Below are 26,073 nucleotides of genomic sequence, written 5' to 3' on the forward strand. Positions count from 1 at the left end.
AATATTCAAACCGTTCAGTTATAAACAGTGTTAACCAAGAACTCGGAAGCATTATCTCTGGCAAGTGAGCAAAGCATGGCTTGAGTAGAAGGACCTTTTTAATTCTCTGTTAAGGTAGGAAACATATTCAAATGTGTCTACAGAAAACTGCTTGCTTTGCTAGACTTCTTCCTTGGTAGTCTTTTAAGCAGAGGCTGGATGGCCATCTGTGGGGAGGGTTTTGATGGTGTTCTGCCTGGCAGAAGGGGGTTGGGCTGGATGACCTTTGGGGTCTCTTCCAACTCCACGACGCTATGATTCTTTTCTTGTATTTCTATTTATTTGTATATAAAACTAATATATAAACCCAATAACAACACATGACACAAGAGAAACAAACAAACAAAAACCCCGCACAAACCTGTACAATGACACACAAACATTGAAGGTAGGCTGTAATTAACATAGTTCTCCACAAACCCATTGAAATCAGGGGAATTATAGTTTTCCCAGGGTGATATCTGTGGTAGATGTCATGAAGCTGCACTACAGAATTAATGCAGTTTGGCACCACTTGAACTGCCATGACTCGATGCGATGGAATCAGAGGAGTTGTAGTTTTACAAGGTCTTTTGCCTTCTTTACCAGTATACGTTGGTGCCTCGCCAAACTACAACTCCCAGGATTCCATTGAGTCATTACGGTTGAAGTGGTGCCAAACTGCATTAATTCTGCAATGTGGATGCACTCTCAAGCCTCCGTTCCCACAATGCCTCAAATCCTTTTGTGCAATTGTGCCTAGGTTTCAAACATACCAGAAAGGCAACAGGAAAAACATATTTTAGGCAGCATAAAGCAATTTTAAAAAACCCGTATTATACTATTAGAACTATTTCAAAATAATATCATGTGGCAATTTGGATACACAGTTATAGATATTTTGCCAAAACTGCTTGAGAATGGTAACATTTTAAACAACAGGGCAGATCGAAAATATTGTTGCTCTATAGGTAACAAAATCCGATATTCTGTGGCTAAACAAGGCCTCTTGCAAAAGCAAAGCAAAACCAAATAGTCCCAAAGTTCATCAACCTTGATGGAGGATTTTGGGCATTGCAGTCCAATTATTAGCAGCAAGTGCTGCTTTCTGTGCAGTACATTCTGCTCTCCTTGGCTGGATCTACACTGCCATATAGTGCAGTCTGGACATGCATGATATAGTCATCGTAGACTCATATAATGCAGTTAAGATGCACTATATATAGCAGTGTCAATAGGGTCTGCATTAGTTGGTTTACACCAGTGGTTCCCAACCTTTTTTTTTTTACCAGGGACCACTTTGACGAGGAACCACTTGACCAGGGACCACTGACTAAGGACTATTTTGACCAGGGGCCACTTTGACCATGGAGCACTTGGCCAGGGACCATTTAGACCAGGGACTACTTGACCAGGGATCACCTAGACTAGGAACCACTTCGATGAAGGACCACTTGACCAGGGCCCATTCTGAGTAGGGACCACTTTGAGCAAGGACCACTTTGAGCAGGGACTACTTGACTAGGAACCACTTGACCAGGGACCATTTTGACCAGGGATTACTTGACCAGGGACCACTTTGACTAGGGATTACTTCACCAGGGACTATTTTGACCAGGGATTACTTAACCAGGGACCACTTTGACCAGGCATTACTTGACCAGGGACTACTTGACTAGGTACCATTTTGATGAGGGATTACTTGACCAGGGACCACTTTGACCAGGGACAATTTGACCAGGGATGACTTGACCAGGGACTATTTGACCAGTGACCACTTTGACCAGTGACTACTTGTCCAGGGACCACTTTGACTAGGAACCACTTGACCAGGGACCACTTTGACCAAGGATCACTTTGACCAGGGGCCACTTGACCAGAGACTACTTGATCAGGGACCACTTGACCAGGGACCACTTTGACCAGGGATTACTTGACCAGGGACTATTTGACCAGTGACCACTTTGAGCAGTGACTACTTGTCCAGGGACCACTTTGACTAGGAACCACTTGACCAGGGGCCACTTGACCAGGGGCCACTTGACCAGAGACTACTTGACCAGGGACCACTTGACCAGGGACCATTTGACCAGGGATTACTTGACCAAGGACTACTTGACTAGGTACCATTTTGACCAGGGATTACTTGACCAGGGACCACTTTGACCAGGGACTACTTTCACCAGGGACCACTTTGACCAGGGACTACTTGACCATAGACTCCTTGACCAGGGACCACTTTCACCAGGGACTACTTGACCAGGGACTGCTTTGACCAGAGACTACTTGACCAGGGACCACTTTGACCAGGCATTACTTTACTAGGGACTACTTGACCAGGGACCACTTTGACCAGGAACCATTCTCCAAACTTAGTACCAAAAGGGTCACAAATCAGCTTTTGATCAACTTTATATTCAGTTTGGTTATTTGGGGTGCTGATTCAGAGAATTGCATTGGGTAGACCACATCAGCTCTAGAACATATCCCATCCACTAGTAGCCATCTGCTCACCCACAAGCCTCGGCACAATAAGAGAGTTTTCCAAGACAAGTTGTTCTCGTTGGAATGGTGTAGTAAGTGAGGCCACCACGGACCATATTTTATTTCTTGTGGACCACTGGTGCTCCATGGACCACAGGTTGGGAACCACTGGTCTACATTAACTATCTAATGCAGTTCCAAACTATAATTTGGCAATGTCGTAGCCAAAAATGCCCCCAACTCTGCTATTTATTCCCTTCCCAAAGTCCTCAACAGAGAAGCTTCTTGGGGCTTCATCACGCTGAAAGCAGAGAAGTGTTTGGATATTGGGAAAGAATTCCAAAACCTTTCAAGTTTCCAAAGTTTTGCATGCTCCAAGGCAAAGGTTGCTATCCCTTCTGATCCTTTGTTTCCAACCTCATCCGACTTAAGCGACCTGTTTGGAGAGATGAGAACGGGGCTGGACCATGGAGTACACCGTCAAAGCTCTCTCCCTCAGGCTTTTCTGGAAGGAACTGCCCGCTTCCTGGAAAAGAAAGGGTGAGAAACTCTATGCCGAGATACTTTTTTGTCATGGTGATGGATGACGTTCCGGTTGAATGTCATAAATTAAAATGAACACGTATGAAACCAACACCCTGAAAGCAAACAGTAACCCAATATCGACCTCCTTCTCTGACTGTGAATGCAAACTTATTTATTTACGAGGGTCGAATGAAAAGTAATGCCTCCACCTTCGTTACTTGGGTTTGGATGGGAATATATTAATAAATCAAACGCAGAAACAATCCTTAGAACGTGCTCTTTAACTTCCACTAGTCACTTTTCCACATAATCACCAGACAATTGGATACATTTCTGCCAATGATTAACAAGTTTTCTGAAGCCGTCACAGAAGAAGTCGACACTCTGTTTCCGCAACCAGCATCAGCATCCTGGGTACCCATCGTGCACAGATCTTCCGATAGCCAAGCAAAGCAATAATGTGACCCACTATTCACTTTTCCACATAATCACCAGACAATTGGATACATTTCTGCCAACGATGAACAGGTTTTCTGAAGCCGTCACAGAAGAAGTCGACACTCTGTTTCCACAACCAGCATCAGCATCCTGGGTACCCATCATGCACAGATCTTCTGATAGCCAAGCAAAGCAATAATGTGACCCAATATTAACTTTTCCATATAATCCCCAGACAATTGGATACATTTCTGCCAATGATTAACAAGTTTTCTGAAGCCGTCACAGAAGAAGTCAACGCTCTGTTTCCACAACCAGCATCAGCATCCTGGGTACCCATTGTGCACAGATCTTCTGATAGCCAAGCAAAGCAATAATGTGACCCACTATTCACTTTTCCATATAATCACCAGACAATTGGATACATTTCAACAATGACAAGTTTTCTGAAGCCGTCACAGAAGAAGTCGACACTCTGTTTCCACAACCAGCATCAGCATCCTGGGTACCCATCGTGCACAGATCTTGTGATAGCCAAGCAAAGCAATAATGTGACCGACACGTTCTTGCGAAATGCCGATTATGCTTGAAATTTCTCTCTGAGTGATACGACGATCGCCCTGAACCAATCTGTCAACCTTTTGCTTGTGAAACTCGGTGGTTGCTGTCACAGGACGTCCAAGTCTTTTTCATGTAAGTCAGATGTTCCACCTTTGTAACTCCTCAACAGATGGCAGTACTGGTATGTGGCAGGTACTGGCTTGTTCAGTAGACTCTCCTCTACAGTTCCATTTTGGCGGGAAGCCTTAACATTGAATGGCTGTGTTGTTAAAGTGAAAAGTAATGCCTCCACCTTCGTAACTCCTCAACAGATGGCAGTACTGGTATGCGGCAGGTACTGGCTTGTTCAGTAGACTCTCCTCTACAGTTCTATTTTGGTGGGAAGCCTTAGCATTGAATGGTTGTCTTGTTAAAATGCGAAGTGTGGAATCCTGCGCAGATGGTCAGTCAATGCTACTTAAGCAACGTGCAGTCATTGAATTCTTGACAGCAGAAGGTGTCACCCCAAAAGAGATTCATCCGAGAATGCAAGCTGTTTATGGTGATTGTGTTGTGTGTCGTTGGATGAGTAAATTTAAAGATGTTGAGGTGGGAACATCTGACTTGCGTGGCAAATAAAGAGTTGGACGTCCTGTGACAGCAACCACTGAGTTTCACAAGCAAAAGGTTGACAGATTTGATTCAGGACGATCATCGTATCACTCAGAGAGAAATTTCAAGCATAATCAGCATGTCACAAGAATGTGTTGGTCACATTATTGCTTTGCTTGGCTATCGGAAGATCTGTGCACAATGGGTACCCGGGATGCTGACGCCTGAAATGAAAGCATATAGACTTCTTCCTTGACGTCTTCAGAAAACTTGTTCATCATTGGCAGAAATGTATCCAATTGTCTGGTGATTACATGGAAAAGTGAATAGTGGGTCACATTATCGCTTTGCTTGGCTATCGGAAGATCTGTGCATGATGGGTACCAGGGATGCTGATGCCTGAAATGAAAGCATACAGACTTCTGTGACGTCTTCAGAAAACTTGTTCATTGTTGGCAGAAATGTATCTAATTGTCTGGTGATTGTGTGGAAAAGTGAATAGTGGGTCACTTTATCGCTTTGTTTGGCTATCGGAAGATCTGTGCATGATGGGTTGCGGAAACAGAGTGTCGACTTCTTCTGTGACGGCTTCAGAAAACTTGTTCATCATTGGCAGAAATGTATCCAATTGTCTGGTGGTTATATGGAAAAGTGAATAGTGGTAGCTAAAGAGCACATTCTAAGGATTATTTCTGCGTTTGATTTATTAAAATATTCTCATTCCCAAGTAACGAAGGTGGAGGCATTACTTTCCATTCGACCCTCGTACTGTAAATAAATAAAGGAATTACTTTCCGGTTGAATGTTTATAAACAAAAATGAATACTCATTAATTATTTGTTCCCAGAAACAAACAACAACCCAATATCTTTCTCCTTTTTGGACTGTGAACGCAGGTTTTAAAAAAATAAGATGGTCAATATCTGGTTTTGTATGTTGTGCATTTGGACAGAAATATTCAAATATTCAACTGCGGATGCAAACAAAAGCAACTGGAATAACCTTCCTGGAATCCTTGCAGAAAACATGGTTAGACTTGTTTTCAGCTAACCAAAATAGGGCAGGGAAAGTTCAACAAGACAAATTAGATCCTCTTTGAGAAAATTATGGGTCGTGACAGCTGGGATGCTGGTTAATTGAGGTGTGTTTGAATTATTCAAATAGTTTTGCGCCGCAAACATTTGCCAGGATATTAGTACTGGCTGTACCACCCATCTGTCTCCATTGTAAACAGCGGTGTACTTAGAAATAGGGAAATTCAAGGATTATTTGCAAAACCGTAATGCATTTGTGTGCTCTTTGGCTCTGTTCGATGTCCCGCTAGTCCAGTGTTTCTCAACCTGGGGGTCGGGATCCTTGGAGGGGTCATGAGGGGATATCAGAGGGGTCGCCAAAGAACATCAGAAAATATTGTATTTTCTGTTGGTCATGGGGGTTCTGTGTGGAAAAATTGGCCCAATTCTCTTATTGGTGGGGTTCAAATGTTATTTGATTGTAGGTGAACTATAAATCCCAGCAACTACAACTCCCAAATGTCAAGGTCTATTCCCCCCAAAACTTCACCAGTGTTCACATTTCGGCATATTGAGTATTTGTGCCAAGTTTGGTCCAGATCCATCATTGTTCGTGTTCGCAGTGCTCTCTGGATGTAGGTGAACTACAACTCCAAAACTCAAGGTCAATGCTCACCAGACCCTTCCAGTATTTTCTGTTGATCATAGGAGTTCTCTGTGCCAACTTTAGTTCAATTCCATCATTGGTGGAGTTCAGCATGCTCTTTGATTGTAGGTGAACTATAAATCCAAGAAACTACAACTCTCAAATGTCAAGGTCTATTTCTTCCAAAACTTCACTAGTGTTCACATTTGGGCATATTGAGTATTCGTGCCAAGTTTGGTCTAGATCCATCATTGTTTGTGTTCACAGTGCTCTCTGGATGTAGGTGAACTACAACTCCAAGACTCAAGGTCAATGCCCACCAGACCCTTCCAGTATTTTCTGTTGGTCATGGGAGTTCTGTGTGCCAAGATTGGTTCGATTCCATTATTGGTGGAGTTCAGCATGCTCTTTGATTGTAGGTGAACTATAAATCCCAGCAACTACAACTCTCAAATGTCAAGGTCTATTTCTTCCAAAACTTCACTAGTGTTCACATTTGGGCATATTGAGTATTCATGCCAAGTTTGGTCTGGATCCATCATTGTTTGTGTCCACAATGTGCTCTGGATGTAGGTGAACTACAACTCCCAAACTCAAGATCAATGCCCACCAAATCCTTCCAGTATTGGGTTGTTGTAGGTTATTTCAGGCTAGTATTTTCCAGTATTTTCTGGAAATTTTCTGGTCCAGATCCATCATTGTTAAAGTCCACAGCGCTCTTTGGATGTAGGTGAACTACAACTCCCAAACTCAAGGTCAATGCCCACCAAACCTTTCCAGTATTTTCTGTTGGTCATGGGAGTTCTGTGTGCCAAGATTGGTTCAATTCCATCGTTGGTGGAGTTCAGAATGCTCTTTGATTGTAGGTGAATTATAAATCTCAGCAACTACAACTCCCAAATGACAAAATCAATCCAACCCCTCCAGTATTCAAACGTAGATATTTTTGCCAACTTTGTTGCAGTGAATGAAAACACATACTGCATATCACATGTGCTTCCACATTGTGATTCATAACAATAGCAAAATTACAAAATTTACGAAGTAGCAACGAAAACAATGTTATGGTTGGGGATCACCACAACATGAGGAACTGTAATAAGGGGTCATGGCATTAGGAAGATTGAGAACCACTGCACTAGTCCCTTTTTCTTTAGGGTAGCCCTTGGAAGAACTAAAGCTCTTTTTAAAAGGGCAAGGAAAAGCTTAGAGTAGCCTCAAAGGATGATTTCCTGCCCTGTTTCCATCCACATAATTTCCCAAAAAGTCCATAATCTGAGAGTTATAATTTCCCAAGGTCCATACCCTTCTCTTGGTGCATTTACAGGATGGAATGAATGCTCTTGGACCCCACTTTAAATACCATAGCTCCATACTGTGCGGTCCTGGGAGTTATAGTTTCCCAAAGTCCATAGCCTTCTCTGGGTGCATTTACAGGATGGAATGAATGCCCTTGCACCCCACTTTAAATGCCATGGCTCCATGTGCTGGAGTCCTCCTGGGAGTTATAGTTTCCCAAGATCCATACCCTTCTCTTGGTGCATTTACAGGATGGAATGAATGCTCTCGGACCCCACTTTAAATACCATAGCTCCATACTATACGGTCCTGGGAGTTATAGTTTCCCAAAGTCCATACCTTTCTCTTGGTGCATTTACAGGATGGAATGAATGCCCTTGCACCCCACTTTAAGTGCTATGGCTCCATGCGATGGAGTCCCCCTGGGAGTTATAGTTTCCCAAGGTACATACCCTTCTCTTGGTGCATTTACAGTATGGAAGGAATGTCCTTACAACTCACTTTAAGTGCTATGGCTCCCTGCGATGGAGTCCTCTTGGGAGTTATAGTTTCCCAAGATCCATACCCTTCTCTGGGTGCATCTTCACTGTGGAATGAATGCCCTTAGACCTCACTTTAAGTGCTATGGCTCCATGCGATGGAGTCCTCCAGGGAGTTATAGTTTCCCAAGGCCCATACCCTTCTCTTGGTGCATTTACAGGATGGAATGAATGCCCTTAGACCTCACTTTAAGTGCTATGGCTCCCTGCGATGGAGTCCTCCTGGGAGTTATAGTTTCCCAAGATCCATACCCTTCTCTGGGTGCATCTTCACTGTGGAATGAATGCCCTTGCACCTCACTTTAAGTGCTATGGCTCCATGCGATGGAGTCCTCCTGGGAGTTATAGTTTCCCAAGGTCCAGAACCTTCTCTGGGTGCATTTACAGTATGGAATGAATGCCCTTGCACCCCACTTTAAATGCCATGGCTCCATGCGATGGAGTCCTCCTGGGAGTTATAGTTTCCCAAGGTCCATACGCTTCTCTGGGTGCATCTCCATTGTGGAATGAATGCAGCTGGACCTTGCTTTAAATGTTGTATCTTCACGAATTGGTCTTGGGAATTGCAGTTTCCCAGGGTCCATGAGCCGCCCTGAGCCCCCCCTCGGGGGTTGAGAAGGGCGGGGTAGAAATGCGAGCAATAATAATAATAATAATAATTATTATTATTATTATTATTATTCTCTGGGTGCATTCAGACTGTGAAATTAATACAGTTGGACCTTACTTTCAATACCATAGCTCTATACTATGCAGTCCTGGGAGTTGCAGTTTCCCAAGGTCCACACCCTTATCTGTGGGGCAGCCGAGAGAGAGAAGCTTCCTTGCTTCCGTAATTGAAGACATGTTTTTGCAATTTAGTACAATTTATGTTTTTATGAGGGAACCAAGTAGGAAATGATGTTTATAACCCAGGAACCAGTATCGTACCATGAAGTATAATCAATAATGCGTATGGTGCTTTGTTTAGTTATCACCCTGAATGATATCTTGGCTCCAGTGTGGCATTTCTAGTTGGACCTTATCATGCCAACTTTTTATTTGCCACCATAAACGTTATCTTTTCTGATAAAGCTCGGAGCTAAGGAAAATGGCTCGGTTAAATGTCTCACGTAGATGAAAGGCTTTTCAGTTACTACATGGAAAATACAATAAGAACTGGAATAGATGCCAAGTGCACAAGGTTGTGAGTGGGCATTTCGGAGCCAGCTTAGTGATATTATGGAAAGGGTTCGATGCCCAACCAATTCGTCTCAATAGGTGCACTGACAGGAAGTAGCAGCCAATAATGAAAGGTCCAAGGCAGTGATATCTCCGGCCCATTCTCTGTTCGGATATCAGCCAACATGCCTTAAATCAAGAAATAGTTTCCTCTAATTACTTAAATTTGAGTGAATGGTAAAGTATGCTATACTTATTTTGCACAAGGAGGGCGACTAAAATGATCAAGGCTCTGGAGAACAAGCCCTATGAGGAGCGGCTTAAGGAGCTGGGCATGTTTAGCCTGAAGAAGAGAAGGCTGAGAAGAGACATGATAGCCATGTATAAATATGTGAGAGGAAGCCACAGGGAGGAGGAGGGAGCAAGCATGTTTACTGCTTCCATGCAGATTAGGACAAGGAACGATGGCTTCAAACTACAAGAGAGGAGATTCCATCTGAACATTAGGAAGAACTTCCTGACTATGAGAGTTGTTCAGCAGTGGAACTCTCTGCCCCAGAGTGTGGTGGAGGCTCCTTCTTTGGCAGCTTTGAAGCAGAGGCTGGATGGCCATCTGTCAGGGGTGATTTGAATGCAATATTCCTGCTTCTTGGCAGAATGGGGTTGGACTGGATGACCCATGAGGCCTCTTTCAACTCTTTGATTCTATGATTCTAAGTTGCCATTTGCATACAGATCTGGACACGTTTCATTATTTTTGAATGGATATTTTCTGATTACTGTATATACCTCAGCAAGTGAGAGTCCAAAAGTGGCAGGCTCAGACCCATTGATACCAAATGAGAGAAATATGGAGAAATGACACTGTTTAGCCGGTATTGCACCACTTGACATCCGCCGGGAAGTAGCAGCCAATAGTGAAAGGACCAAGGCAGTGAATGTGTATAAACAAAAATGAATACTCATTAATTATTTGTTTCCAGAAACAAACAACAACCCAATATCTAGCTCCTTCTTGTACTGTGAATGCAGCTTTTTTTTTTTTTTAAAAAAAAAGGCGAATATCTGATTTTGTATGTCGTGCATTTGGAGAGAAATATTCAAATATTCTCCAGCTCATCCCCTGTTTGAGTATCAGCCAGCACGTCAACGACTTAAATCAAGACATCGTTTTCCAAGATCTACAGAGATACTCACTGGAACACCCCAGCAAGCGAGAGTCCAAAAGTGGCAGGCTCAAATCCAGCACCTCAATCAATGGCTGATACCAAATGAGAGACTCCCCCCTGGGCACACAGAAGACTGGGCAACTTGGAAGGCATTGAACAGACTGTGCTCTGGCACCACGAGATGCAGAGCCAACCTCAGGAAATGGGGCCACAAAGTGGAATCCACAACATGCGAGTGTGGAGAAGAGCAAACCACTGACCACCTGCTGCAATGCAACCCGAGCCCTGCCACATGCACAATGGAGGACCTTCTTGCGGCAACACCAGAGGCACTCCAAGTGGCCAGATACTGGTCAAAGGACATTTGATAGAACGCCAAGTTTGCAAACTTTGTGTTTGTGTGTGTGTGTTTTTTAAAAAATACAAATACAACTGTTTGGTTTGCTCCCGACACAATAAAATAAATAAATAATCACAGTGCAGTGTGGATACATGACTGTGTTTCTGGTTTAACTATTGAGAAAACCAAATGTGGTGTTGTTTTTTGGAGAGATCCTGCTGCACTCCATCCCTCCGAGGGATGATCTTTGCAATTTCCCATTTTCACGGCCTTCTGTGCTAGCAAAGCAGACTCAAAGCAAGCACTTATCGTTTTCATTTCACAACGGCCGATCTATTATTTCTGCCGTTCTGATAATAGCACACCTGGCGGGATCATAAAGTAACCGTTCCTTACACTCGCTTCTTTGTCTTCCTGAGCAGGTGGCTTATGATGGCCCCTTTTAATTGCTTTGGGAGAACCAAATTAGTGCTGCACTGGGTCAACAGGATATTGCTTTTGTTTCTGCTGAGTTAGTTTGGTAATTCAGCTGACAGATGGTAATTTTGTCAGCGCCAATTGTGTTTAAGTGCAGGCCAAGGTCTTGAGGCACTGCACCCAGTGTGCCCATCACCACTGGGACCACCTTGACTGGCTTGTGCCAGAGTCTTTGCAGTTCGATCTTTAAATTCTCATGTCGTGTCAGCTTTTCCAATTGTTTTTAAGTGCAGGCCAAGGTTTTTAGGCACTGCACCCAGTGTGCCCATCACCACTGGGACCACCTTGACTGGCTTGTGCCAGAGTCTTTGTAGTTCGATCTTTAAATCCTCATATCGTGTCAGCTTTTCTAGTTGTTTCTCTTCAATCCTTTTCTTCAAATAATAATAATAATTATTATTATTATAATTATAATTATTATCCTGATACAAAAACACAGGATGTCACTTATTATTATTATTATTCTGACACAAAAACACAGTATGTCACAGCATATTATTATTATTATTATTATTATTATTATTATCCTGACAAAAACACAGGATGTCACAGCATATTATTATTATTATTATTATTATTATTATTATTATTATTACTATCCTGACACAAAACACAGGATGTCACCACATGTTGTTGTTGTTGTTGTTGTTATTATTATTATTATTATTATTATTATTATTATCCTGACACAAAAACACAGGTTACAGCATATTATTATTATTATTATTATTATTATTATTATTATCCTGACACAAAAACACAGCATGTCACAGCAAATGATAGCGATATGCTGGATTTCGTATCACAAAATCACAAGTCGATCACAAGCATCTAGGACTGTGTGATTATTATTATTATTATTATTATTATTATTATTATTATTATTAGAAACACAACAAGATGAGGCTACAGCAGACACTCTGCTGGCTGCTGTATTAGATCACACGTCAGATACAAATAAAGTACCCTGGCTGCTTCCTGCCTGGGGGAATCCTTTGTTGGGAGGTGGGTGGTGGAAAGAACTCCTGTCTGTTGGAGGCAAGTGTGAATGTTGCCATTGGCCACCTTGATTAGCATTGAATGGCCTTGCAGATCAAACCGCATCAATTGGACACTGTAGATGCCTTGGATGGTTTGGGACCTGCCTACCTGCGTGACCGCATCTCCGTTTATGAACCCGCACGCTCCCTTTGTTCATCCGGAGAGACCCTGCTCAGGATCCCACCTGCGTCGCAAGCGCGGCTGGTGGGGACGAGGGACAGGGCCTTCTCGGTGGTAGCCCCCCAACTCTGGAATTCCCTTCCCAAGGACATCAGACAAGCCCCCACGTTGGCAGTCTTTAGGAAGAGCTTGAAGACCTGGCTATTCCGGTGTGCCTTTCCAGAATAGGAAACCCCAGCAATACGTCCCAGAAGCACTTTATTAGAGATTTAAGATTGTCCGCACATGGCACTTACCCAAAAATCCTTATATAATAATAATAATAATAATAATAATAATAATAATTGGAGAAATGGTTTGGACATGCTGAACGACCGGATCTCACCCAGTTCTGAGAAATCATCTCACCTCGTAATTGCCGATTTCAGGGGAATTCCTCTCATTTTGGTTCTCATAGGACAGATGTTCAGGAGTGGTCACTCTTGGCCTGGCAGGGTCAGCTGCAGAACGGAAAAGGAGGCACATCACCTTCCCTGAAATTCAAAAACCCAACCCCAATCCCACCAGCATAGGATAGTTGGATACCACCAGTTGTCCCAGTTGGTCAGGGACGTCCCCATTTAAGCTTCTCCTGTCCCACGTTTCCAGCTGAGTATAAAATATATTGTTGAAGGTTTTCATGGCCAGAGTCACTGGGTTGCTGTGAATTTTCCGGGCTGTCTGGTCATGTGCCAGAAGCATTCTCTCCTGACATTTCGCCCACATCTATGGCAGGCATCCTCAGAGGTTGTGATGTTTCCAGGTCTGAAAAATCACAGCAACCCATTATTATTATTATTATTATTATTATTATTATTATTATTATTGGGTTGCTGTGAGTTTTCGAGTATGTCTGGCCATGTTCCAGAAGCATTCTCTTCTGACCTTTCGCCCACATCTATGGCAGGCATCTTCAGAGGTTGTGAAGTTTCCAGGTCTGAAAATTCACCGCAACCCATTATTATTATTATTATTATTATTATTGACACAATAGCACAGTATGTTACAGCAAATGAGATCTATATGCTGAATTTTGTATCACAAAATCGCAAGTCAAACAGTTCCCAAGCATCTAGGACTGTGCGATTATTATTATTATTATTATTATTATTATTATTATTATTATTGGGTTGCTGTGAGTTTTCGGGTCTGTCTGGCCATGTTCAAGAAGCATTCTCTCCTGACGTTTCACCCACATCTATGTCAGGCATCCTCAAAGGTTGTGAGGTCTTTTGGAAACTAGGCTTGGGGGGTTTATATAGATGTGGAATAATGTCCAGGATGGAAGAAAGTACTCTTGTCTATGATCAAGCATGAATGTTGTCATTGGCCAGCTTAATTAGGATTGAATAGCCTTGCAGCTTCAAAGCTTGGCTGCTTCCTGCCTGGAGGGAAGGTGTTACCTGGCAGGCAACCTCTGAGAATGCCTGCCATAGATGCAGGCAAAATGTCAGGAGAAAATGCTTCTGGAACATGGCAATACAGCTCAGAAAAGGCACAACAACGCAGAGACTGAATGGCCATCTGTCGGGAGTGGTTGGATTGTGTCTCTGTGCATGGCAGAATGGGCTTGGAGTTGCTCTTGGGATCTCTTCTAACTCTACAATACTATGATTCAGAGGCAGAATGGCCATCTGTCGGGAGGGCTTGAGATTGGACCCAGTCACTTTTACCATTCATAGCATAGTAGTGTCAAAATAATGTCCAGGGTAGGAGAAAGAACGCTTGTCTGTGAGGGAAGTGTGAATGTGGCCATTGGCCACCTTGATTAGCATTGAATGGCCTTGCAGCTTCAAAGCCTGGCTGCTTCCTGCCTGGGGGAAATCTTTGTTGGGAGGTGGGTGGTGGACAGAACTCCTGTCTGTTTGAGGCAAGTGTGAATGTGGCCATTGGCCACCTTGATTAACATTGAATGGCCTTGCAGCTTCAAAACCTGGCTGCTTCCTGCCTGGGGGAATCCTTTGTTGGGAGGTGGGTGGTGGAAAGACCTCCTGTCTGTTTGAGGCAAGTGTGAATGTGGCCATTGGCCACCTTGATTAACATTGAATGGCCTTGCAGCTTCAAAGCCTGGCTGCTTCCTGCCTGGGGGAATCTTTTGTTGGGAGGTGGGTGGTGGAAAGAACTCCTCTCTCTTTGAGGCAAGTGTGAATGTGGCCATTGGCCACCTTGATTAGCATTGAATGGCCTTGCAGCTTCAAAACCTGGCTGCTTCCTGCCTGGGGGAATCCTTTGTTGGGAGGTGCTGGTGGAAAGAACTCCTGTCTGTTTGAGGCAAGTGTGAATGTGGCCATTGGCCACCTTGATTAGCATTGAATGGCCTTGCAGCTTCAAAGCCTGGGTGGTTGCTGCCTTGCGGACTACTAGTGGTCCACAGATGACAGGTTGGGAACCACTGGTGTAGATGGAACTGTGTGACCGAGAAGCTCATGCATGTACTGTATTTCCATGCTCTGGCCATGACACTGAGAAGGAAATCTGCACAGCTGACATGGAAATACAAACACAGGATGTTGCTTCCAAGTGGATGTTTTTGCTCGGACCAAGGCAGATTTCCTTCTGCTCTAAAGTTCCTTTCCTTACCTTGTCTGCTGGTGAAACATTTCCTCTCTTTCATACGAAAACCGATTGTGACAAACACTGCCAGGAATAAAAATACCGCGATGATCACGAGGGGCAACCATCGTGCCCGTAATGCTCCGTCACCTGCGAAAAGCAACAAAACATCCAATGTTGGCTATTGAAAAAACAATGCCTTTTAATGATAAACAAAACAAAACAATGTATTGTGCCCAGGGGACGCCCCCACCCCTGATTGGTGATGTTTTACCATCCTTGTGGAAGGCTTCTCTCATGTGCCCGCATGGGGAGCTGGAGCTGACAGAGGGAGCTCATCCATGCTCTCCCTGGATTCGAACCACCAACGTGTCGGTCTTCAAACCTGCCGGCACAAGGGTTTAACCTTTGTTGCCGGTACACAATGAGACAATGTGATTGCAAGCAACTGAAAAGTAAAGCATGGCACGACTCATGATCCCAGCAATGTGCCAAAACATGGTTTACTTTGTCTCTAGCATGGAGGGAAGCCTGGACTTGGAGAAAGGGCCGGGCAGCAAAGAACACTGCCCACCAAACCCAGTATTTTCTGTTGGTCATGGGAGTCATGTGTGCCAAGTTTGGTTCAGTTCCATCGTTGGTGGGATTCAGAATGCTCTTTGATTGTAGGTGAACTATAAATCCCAGTAACTACAACTCCCAAATGACAAAATCATTTTTTTTTTAGTGAAGGACATACATTGCGTTGTTAGGTGTCTTGTGTCCAAATTTGATCTCAATTTGTCCAGTGGTTTTTGAGTTAATCCCACAAATGAACATTACGTTTTTATTTATATAGATGAAGGATCTGGGATGTGGGATGTGAATGGCTCACCTTCGTGGGGGCAAACAGAGAGCAAGTCAAAGGAGGCCTTCTTCTGATCCGCCGGATTGGAGACCAGGCAGGTGAAGTTGGAGTCCTTTGCACTGGTCCGCATGGAAACATGGAGACGCCAGCCATCGGAGGAGAGCTGATACCAGCCTGAACTTCCTTCTAAGGTCCTGAGATCATTCCCGATCCTCCAGGAGACGTTGAGTCCGGCCTTTTCAGACAGCCAACACTCCAAGGTCACATTACAGCTTGTTGACGAGTTGGAGACTATTTGGTGGAGAACTTGCGGCACCGGAACAGGATCTGTTAAAAATAGAGAGAAGAGTACTCTTTCCAAAGTAGCCATGCCTTTGTTCCCTTGACAATGTACAAAAACTGGCTACTACCTTTGAGAAACACCAGAATCAAAACAGTAACCATCCAGACACAGGAACCGCCCCTGGCAGCAAGCAATCAAGGGCCAGGGAATGCCACCCAGACAAAGGATGTCTCCAGGCAATAGGGAACAAAGGCCTGGCTACTTATAGAATCATAGAATCATAGAATCAAAGAGTTGGAAGAGACCTCATGGGCCATCCAGTCCAACCCCCTGCCAAGAAGCAGGAATATTGCATTCAAATCACCCCTGACAGATGGCCATCCAGCCTCTGCTTAAAAGCTTCCAAAGAAGAAGCCACACCACACTCCGGGGCAGAGAGTTCCACTGCTGAACGGCTCTCACAGTCAGGAAGTTCTTCCTAATGTTCAGATGGAATCTCCTCTCTTGTAGTTTGAAGCCATTGTTCCGCGTCCTAGTCTCCAAGGAAGATGCCCTCACTATTGATGATGCAATCTTCTCAGTTAGGTAAAGGTTGTCTTCTGACATTAAGTCCAGTCGTGTCCGACTCTGGGGGTTGGTGCTCATCTCCGTTTCTAAGCCTAAGAGCCGGCGTTGTCCATAGACACTTCCAAGGCCATGCGGCCAGCATGGCTGCATGGAGTGCCATTACCTTCCCGCCCGAGCGGTACTTATTGATCTACTCACATTTGCATGTTTTCGAATTGTTAGGTTGGCCAAAGCTGGGGCTGACAACAGAAGCTCACGCCACTCCCCGAATCCCACTCAAAGTCTTTCTAATTGCACTATTCAGACTTGTTTAATAGACATTGGTTCTTTCTCCCACCCTGGATATTCCACAGGTATGTATTATACTCCAATTGCTTTACCACCGTCAGATCCTCTGAAGATACCAGCCACAGGTGAAACGTCAGGAGAAAATGCTGCTAAGCATGGCCATACATCCCAGAAATCGCACAAAAGCCATGAAAGCCTTTTACAACATATGATGATGATAGAGTTGGAATACATCACATGGGCCATCTAGTTCAACCCTCTGCAATCAGGAAAAGCACAATCAAAGCAACCCCCAACAGATGGCCATCCAGACTCTGTTTAAAAGCCTCCAAGGAAAGAGCTTCCACTACAATCCACGGCAGAGAGTTCCACTGTTGGACAGCCATTCCGGTCAAGAAAATAATAATAAATCACTAGATGTAGGAAATCTGCTGACTGGCTGTCAGTCCTAGCTTCTGCCTACCTAGCAGTTTGAAAGCATGTAATGCGAGTAGATCAATAGGTACTGTCTTGGTGGGAAAGTAAAAAGGCACCCCATATAGACATGCCGGCAATGACAGAAGAAAATCTATGGACAACAGGCTCTTTGGTGTGGATAAATGGAACAAGAGCATCTTCCCATGGCTGGAGATGAACATTACCTCCGGACGCCGGAGATGGAAAAAGAAAGGCATTTACCTCTGTCTGATATTGCATGTCGTTGTTCACTATTTAAAAGGCACTAAAAGTTTGCCTTATATATGTAAAAGTGTAATCCGCTCTGAGTCCTTCCGGGGAGATAAAGCAGAATATAAATAAAGTCTATTATTAGTAATTTATTTATTTATTTCACATTAAAAGCATTGCATAAATTAGCATAAAACTGATAAAAATAGAAGGAGCACAAGTGGCTAAATATCTTTTGATGAAAAACGAGCAACAGCAACTGCATTATCTGTAACCTCCAACAACTCTTCCTCTGTACATGAGGCAGGACATTGCTGACAAACAAACAGATGCAGAGTTGTCTGTTCTGCTCCACAGTCGCACAATTCTTTTAGGTCGTGCCATTTAGCCAGGTTGTCTCATTATTAGTAATGAATAAATTATTAGGTAAAGGTAAAGGTGACATTAAGTCCAGTCGTGTCCAACTCTGGGGGGTGGTGCTCATCTCCACTTCTAAGCCGAAGAGCCGGCGTTGTCCATAGACACCTCCAAGGTCATGTGGCCAGCATGACTGCATTACTTATTAATAATTTATTAATAATTTATTAATAAAGTATAATTATTAGTAATAATAATAATAATAATAATAATAATGCTTCATTAATAACCTTCCCTCTCTTCCTGAAGGGATTCAGATCTTCCTAACGTTCAGGTGGAATATTATTAGTAATAATAATAATACTTCATTAATAATCCACCCTCTCTCCCTGAAGGGATTCAGATCTTCTTAATGTTCAGGTGGAATATTATTAGTAATAGTAATACTTTATTAATAACCCACCCTCTCTTCCTGATGGGTTTTCAGATCTTCCTAATGTTCTCCTTTCCTGTCATTTGAACCCATGGCTCCATTGAGTCCTAGTCTCCAGAGCAGCAGAAAACAAGCCCTGCTTACTATTACCTTTGACAGCCTTTCCAATACTTAAATATGGCTCTCATGTCTCCTCTCACCCTTCTCTTCTGAAGGCTAAACAGACCCAGTTCTTTAAGCCGCTCCTCAGAGGGATTCATAGTCTCCAGACCTTTGGTCCTTATAGCTGCCCTCCTCTGGACACCTTCCAGCTTGGCAATATCTCCCATAATAGGTCACATCAAAATCCATAATTTTGGCCCAAGACTTATCCATGAGGCCGACTTATCTGGTACTTACCATAGACCTTGAGGTGGTACAAATGCTCTTGAATCTCATTCGAGCGAAAGTTCACCCGGGCCGTATACAACCCGCTGTCCTCTTTCTCCAGGTTTCGGATCCTCAGGCTGGTCTCATCCGCCAGTTCCAACCGGTCATTGTGATTCCCACGCACTAGTGCCCCATCTCGGAATTCGGCTATCTTCAACCGTGTGCCACTTTGCAGCTGGAAATCCCAATCGATGCTATGTAACGTCTCTGGTGTGGAAATGTTTCTGATGGACAACAAAACTGTTCCATTCAGCATCCCATTGACCTGGTAGCCGGGCATCTGTATCGGATCATTTACAGCACCTTAAACAAAGATTATTATTATTATTATTATTATTATTATTATTATTCTGCTTTCCGCTCTTAAACAAGACTCAGCCCCCTTCTACACTGCCATATAATCCAGATCAGCAAAGCAGAAAATCCACATGATCTTTTTTGAACTGGATTATATGAGTCTACACTGCCATATCATCCAGTTCAAAGCAAATAATCTGGATTTTATATGGCAATGTAGGAGGTAATAGGAATGGGGAGAAGAAAGATAAGCAAAAATGATCAAAGTGTCTGCTTCCTCCAAAAAGCCCCGCTGAAAGTCCCAAACGGAGTTCCCGTCCTTTTCTGTTTATCTTGGAGATCCAAACACATTTTGTTTATTCCAGAATATTTTCAGCCTGCAACTTTGGAAAAACAAAGACTTTTATACTAGGTTTGTTGACATTGGGAAGAACCGGGGGTGGGGGGGGGGGCTTGATCAGTATTTAATAGCCTTGCAGCTTCAAAGCTGGCTGCTTCCTGCCTCAGGGGATTCCTTTGCTGGGAGATGCTTCCCACTGGAGTGGAACTCATCTATCGGACAGATGGCAAGCCATTTAACCTCAGCAGACGGAAAGCCAAAACCAAGGTTACAACATGTGTTATAGAACTCCAGTATGCTGATAACAACACCATCTGTGCGCATTCAGAAGAAGACCTACAAGCCACTCTAAACACCTTTGCAGAAGCTTGCGAGACTTGGCCACGGTGGTACACACTCTGGTTACATCCCGTATAGACTACTGCAATGCTCTCTACGTGGGGTTGCCTCTGAAGACTGCCCAGAAACTACAACTAGTCCAACGAGTGGCAGCCAGACTACTAACAGGAGCGGGGTACAGGGAGCATACGACTCCTCTATTGTGTCAGCTCCACTGGCTGCCAATCAGCTTCCGAGCACAATTCAACGTGCTGGTGTTGACCTATAAATCCCTAAACGGTTCCAGCCCAATTTACCTGTCCGAATGGATTCTCCCCTATGAACCATCAAGGTTGTTAAGATCTTCTGGAGGAGCCCTGCTCTCGGTCCCACCTCCCTCGCAATTGCATTTGGCGGGAACGAGGGACAGGGCCTTCTCAGTGGTGGCCCCTCGGCTCTGGAATTCCCTCCCGATGGAGATTAGATCTGCCCGTTCCCTCCTGACTTTTAGAAAGCTGGTAAAATCATGGCTTTGGGATACTGCATTTGCAGAATGGTGATTGAGTCAATAACTGCTGACCTTACTGGCGGATGGTGATGAATTTGTGATTTCACTCTGACGAACTGACTTTTTTGTAATTTGTATGAACCGTATTTTAATGTATTTTATATTGATGATGTATATTTGTTTTTATCTTACTATATTGAAACCTCTGTTGTTAGCCGGCCTGAGTCCCTCTCCGGAGGTCGAGAAGACCGGGTTATAAATAAGTAAATAAATAATGGGAAGCTCGGCCTGTCACTGAACATCGAGAAAACCAAAGTGCTCTTCCAGCAGTCACCGGCCAACCCCTCTCCAATGCCAGAGATACAGCTTAATGGTGTAACATTAGAAAATGTTGACCATTTCTTCTCCCTTGGCAACCATCTCTCCACAAAAGTCAACATTGACACTGAAATACAACACCGCCTGAGCTCTGCAAGTGCAGCATTTTTCCAAATGAAGCAGAGAGTGTTTGAGGACCGTAGGGGACATCCGTAGGGAGACCAAGGTGCTTGTTTATAAAGCTATTGTCCTCCCAACCCTGCGAGACGTGGACAGTCTACAAACGCTACATGCAACTCATGGAACGATTCCATCAATGTTGTCTCCAAAACATCCTGCAAATCTCTTGGGTAGACAAGCGGACAAATGCCAGAGTAGTGGAAGAAGTAAAGACCACCAGCATTGAAGAGATGGTCCTCCACCATCAACTCCGCTGGACCGGCCAAGTTGTCCGGATGCCCAAAGCAGTTGCTCTGCTCTGAATTCAAGAATGGAAAACGGAATGTTGATGGGCAGGAAAAGAGATTGAAAGATGGCCTCAAAGCCAACCTTAAAAACTCTGTCATAGACACTGAGAACTGGGAAGCCCTGGCCCTTGAGCGCTCCAGCTGGAGGTCAGCTGTGACCAGCAGTGCTGCAGAATTTGAAGAGGTACGAATGGAGGGCGAAATAGAGAAAGGTGCCAAGAGGAAGGTGCATCAAACCAACCCTGACTGGGACCACCTTTTACCTTCTCACTGCGGGAGAAGATGCAGATCAAGAATAGGGCTCCACAGTCACCTACATCACCAGGACACTACACTTGGAGGACCATCATCCTCGGACTATGAGGGAGGGAGGGAGGGAGGGAGGGAGGGAGGAGAAGAAGGAAAGAGAGAAGGAAGGAAGGAAGGAAGGAAGGAAGGAAGGAAGGAAGGAAAGAAGTTGAGAAAGAAGAAAGGAGAGAAAGAGGAAGGAAAAGAAAAGAGGGAAGGAAGGAAAGAGGAAGAGAAAGAAGAAAGGAGAGAAAGAGGAAGGAAAAGAAAAGGGGGAAGGAAGGAAAGAGGAAGAGAAAGAAGAAAGGAGAGAAAGGGGACAGAAAAGACAAGGGGGGAAAGAAGGGAAGAGGTAGTGAAAGAGGGAGGGAAGGAAAGAAGGAAGGATGGAAGCAAAAAGTGAAAGAAGGATGGAAGGAGGGAGGGAAAGAAAAAAGGAAAGAGAGAAGGAAGCATGGACGCAAAGAGTGAAGGAGGGAAGGAAAGAGATAGAGAATGAAGAAAGGAGATAAAAGGGAAGGAAAAGAAAAGGGGGAAGGAAGGAAAGAGGTAGAGAAAGAGGGAGGGAAGGAAAGAAGGAAGAATGGAAGCAAAAAGTGAAAGAAGGAAGGAAGGAGGGAGGGAAAGAAAAAAGGAAAGAGAGAAGGAAGCATGGACGCAAAGAGTGAAGGAGGGAAGGAAAGAGATAGAGAAAGAAGAAAGGAGAGAAAGAGGATGGAAAAGAAAAGGGGGAAGGAAGGAAAGAGGTAGAGAAAGAGGGAGGGAAGGAAAGAAGGAAGGATGGAAGCAAAAAGTGAAAGAAGGATGGAAGGAGGGAGGGAAAGAAAAAAGGAAAGAGAGAAGGAAGCATGGACGCAAAGAGTGAAGGAGGGAAGGAAAGAGATAGAGAAAGAAGAAAGGAGAGAAAGAGGATGGAAAAGAAAAGGGGGAAGGAAGGAAAGAGGTAGAGAAAGAGGGAGGGAAGGAAAGAAGAAAGGATGGAAGCAAAAAGTGAAAGAAGGATAGAAGGAAGGAAGGAAGGAGGGAAGGAAGGAAAGAAAAAAGGAGAGAGAGAAGGAAGGAAGGAAAGAGGTCGAGAAAGAAGAAAGGAAAGAGGAAGGAAAAGAAAAGGGGGAAGGAAGGAAAGAAGGAAGGATGGAAACAAAAAGCAAAGGAAAGAAAGAAAGAAAGAGGGAGGGAGGGAAAGAAAAAAGGAAAGAGAGAAGGAAGCATGGAAGCAAAGAACGAAGGAAGGAAGGAAAGAGATAAAGAATGAAGAAAGGAGATAAAAGGGAAGGAAAAGAAAAGGGGGGAAGAAAGGAAAGAGGTAGAGAAAGAGGGAGGGAAGGAAAGAAGGAAGAATGGAAGCAAAAAGTGAAAGAAGGAAGGAAGGAGGGAGGGAAAGAAAAATGAAAAGAGAGAAGGAAGCATGGATGCAAAGAGTGAAGGAAGGAAGGAAAGAGACAGAGAATGAAGAAAGGAGATAAAAGGGAAGGAAAAGAAAAGGGGGAAGGAAGGAAAGAGGTAGAGAAAGAGGGAGGGAAGGAAAGAAGGAAGAATGGAAGCAAAAAGTGAAAGAAGGATAGAAGGAAGGAAGGAAGGAGGAAAGGAAAGAAAAAAGGAGAGAGAGAAGGATGGAAGGAAAGGTCGAGAAAGAAGAAAGGAAAGAGGAAGGAAAAGAAAAGGGGGAAGGAAGGAAAGAAGGAAGGATGGAAGCAAAAAGCAAAGGAAAGAAAGAAAGAGGGAGGGAGGGAAAGAAAAAAGGAAAGAGAGAAGGAAGCATGGAAGCAAAGAACGAAGGAAGGAAGGAAAGAGATAAAGAATGAAGAAAGGAGATAAAAGGGAAGGAAAAGAAAAGGGGGGAAGAAAGGAAAGAGGTAGAGAAAGAGGGAGGGAAGGAAAGAAGGAAGAATGGAAGCAAAAAGTGAAAGAAGGATAGAAGGAAGGAAGGAAGGAGGAAAGGAAAGAAAAAAGGAGAGAGAGAAGGATGGAAGGAAAGGTCGAGAAAGAAGAAAGGAAAGAGGAAGGAAAAGAAAAGGGGGAAGGAAGGAAAGAAGGAAGGATGGAAGCAAAAAGCAAAGGAAAGAAAGAAAGAAAGAGGGAGGGAGGGAAAGAAAAAAGGAAAGAGAGAAGGAAGCATGGAAGCAAAGAACGAAGGAAGGAAGGAAAGAGATAAAGAATGAAGAAAGGAGATAAAAGGGAAGGAAAAGAAAAGGGGGGAAGAAAGGAAAGAGGTAGAGAAAGAGGGAGGGAAGGAAAGAAGGAAGGGTTCTAATTGTTCCATCTTTGATATTCTGTGCTTCCTTTCTAGCTGCAAAATAATAATAATAATAATAATAGTAGTAGTAGTAGTAGTGATAATTAATTACTACTTAATTGTTGGGAGGTTGGAGGCCCATCTGGATCAGTTCCTTGCTCTTCATCCTTCCAAACTGGTGGCTTTGCTTGGACCTCCTTGGACTTACCAAGAAAGGAGCAGATGAAGGTGATGGAGAAGAGGGCAGTCCTTGGAGAGCTCCATGGTGGCATTGGCTTGCCAGTCCCTCCGGCCAAGGGAGAGGAAGACCCTTCTCCTTTCAAAGAGACCCACTTTGGGGGGTCTTCTCCCCCATCTTTGCAGTCGAGGAGGAGGACTTTGGAGCCATGCTCTGCCTTCTCTGGGCCTCTCTGAACAAAGAGGGGAAACACAGCTGCCAGGAAGTAGGCGGGCTGAATTAGGGAAGGACAAACTCAAGCCCTCATGTATTGTCGAAGGCTTTCATGGCCAGAATCACTGGGTTGCTGTAGGTTTTTTTGGGCTATATGGCCATGGTCTAGAGGCATTCTCTCCTGACCTTTCGCCTGCATCTATGACAAGTATCCTCAGAGGTAGTGACAGTAGATAACTGTCATTTTGCTACTGTTATGAATCATAATGTCAGTATCTGATATGCAGGGGGTATTTTCATTCACTGGCCCAAATTTGAATACTGGCGGGGTTTGGGAGGGATTGATTTTGTCATTTTGGCGCCGATTGTTTTTAAGTGCAGGAAAGTGCAAAGATTATAGTTAGATAAGTGACAACAAATAAATCTCTTATTTCTGTGGTTGCCAAGCAGCTCTTCCCACTTCCGCCCCCTGATGCTTAATGTGGCAGAAAGCATTGAGATCGTGGCAGATGGAAAACACCACGATCACTTCATATATTTGCGTGGTTTCGTCTCCTGGCAGCAGAACAACAATCGAACTCAGTGCAAATGTCAGACAGAGATGCAAATGATAAAAACCCACTGCAGTAGGAAACTGTAGGTCTTCCTGTTGTCGAACACGGACCTCTCCCTCCCCCCCACCTCAGGTCAAATTATTAAATTGACAAACGTGGTACTGCAGCGGAGAGTTCCACAGGTAGTAGGAGCCCCTTTGTCATTAAAATCCACTTTTGTGGATGATCCACGGTCTGGAGAAGCCCACCCGGGAGACTTTTTGATACTTTTTAGCAAAGATTTCCCCCTTTTACTACTTACATTAGAGCAGTGGTTCTCAACCTTCCGAGTGCCACGACCCCTTAATACAGGTCCTCATGTGGTGGTGGGGTGCTCTCTGGATGTAGGTGAACTACAACTCCCAAACTCAAGGTCAATTCCCACCAAACCCTTCCTGATTTTCTGTTGGTCATGGGAGTTCTGTGTGCCAAGTTTCGTTCAATTCCATCATTGGTGGAATTCAGAATGCTCTTTAATTGTAGGTGAACTATAAATCACAGCAACTCCAACTACTAAATGTCAAGATTCTATTTCCCCCAAACTCCAGCAGTGTTCACATTTGGGCATATTGAGTATCCATGCCAAGTTTGCTCCAAATCCAGCATTGTTTGAGTCCACAGTGCTCTCTGGATGTAGGTGAACTACAACCACTTCAGGCAGAGGATGCTTTAAGGCAGGGGTCCTCAAACTTTTCAAACAGAGGGCCGGGTCACAGTCCTTCAAACTGTTGGAGGGCCGGATTATAATTTGAAAAATCTATATACATAAAAATGTAATGTTCTTTTGTGGGATTAACATAACTCAAAAACCACTGGACGAATTGACACCAAATTTGGACACAAGACACCTCTCAGGCCAACGAGTGACCATCACTCATAAAACACTGAAAAACACAGCAGAAGGGACTTAAAAAGCAACCCCCCCCCAAAAAAATACATTACAATGCATGCGCAAAACCACACACACACACACACATCTATGTATATATACACACACACAACACATACACAGAAAGGGGGAAAGAAGGAAGGAAAGAGAGAAGGAGGGAGAGAAGGAGGCAAAGAAGGAGGGAAGGAGAGAAAGAAGGAAAGAAAGAAGGGTAGAGAAGGAAGGAGAGAAGGAGGGAGAGAAAGAGAAAGAAAGAGGGAAAGAAGGGGGAAGGAGAGAAAGAGGGAAAGAAGAAGGATGGAAGGAAAAAAGAAGGGTAGAGAATGAAGGAAGGAGAGAAGGAGGGAGAGAAAGAGAAAGAAAGAGGGAAAGAAGGGGGAAGGAGAGAAAGAGGGAAAGAAGAAGGAGGGAAGGAAAAAAGAAGGGTAGAGAATGAAGGAAGGAGAGAAGGAGGGAGAGAAAGAGAAAGAAAGAGGGAAAGAAGGGGGAAGGAGAGAAAGAGGGAAAGAAGAAGGGAAGAAGGAGGGAAGGAAAAAAGAAGGGT

At 44.0% G+C, this 26,073-nt stretch overlaps 1 protein-coding gene across 1 annotated transcript; it reads right to left on the minus strand.

Moving 5' to 3' along the window:
* Positions 1–80: 80 nt before the first annotated feature.
* LOC132764140 (SLAM family member 9-like) lies at positions 81–24,088 on the minus strand. Its single transcript, XM_067472382.1, has 6 exons — positions 23,865–24,088; positions 18,855–19,187; positions 15,889–16,188; positions 15,042–15,164; positions 12,831–12,922; positions 81–3,028 (listed from the first exon to the last, which is right to left on the minus strand). Exons 1-6 carry the CDS (start codon positions 23,926–23,928, stop codon positions 2,930–2,932), a joined length of 1,011 nt encoding a protein of 336 aa, XP_067328483.1. The 5' UTR covers positions 23,929–24,088; the 3' UTR covers positions 81–2,929.
* Between the last annotated feature and the right edge of the window lie 1,985 nt (positions 24,089–26,073).

The sequence above is a fragment of the Anolis sagrei genome, chromosome 12 (assembly GCF_037176765.1).
Source record: "Anolis sagrei isolate rAnoSag1 chromosome 12, rAnoSag1.mat, whole genome shotgun sequence".
Classification (NCBI taxonomy): Eukaryota; Metazoa; Chordata; class Lepidosauria; order Squamata; family Dactyloidae; genus Anolis; species Anolis sagrei.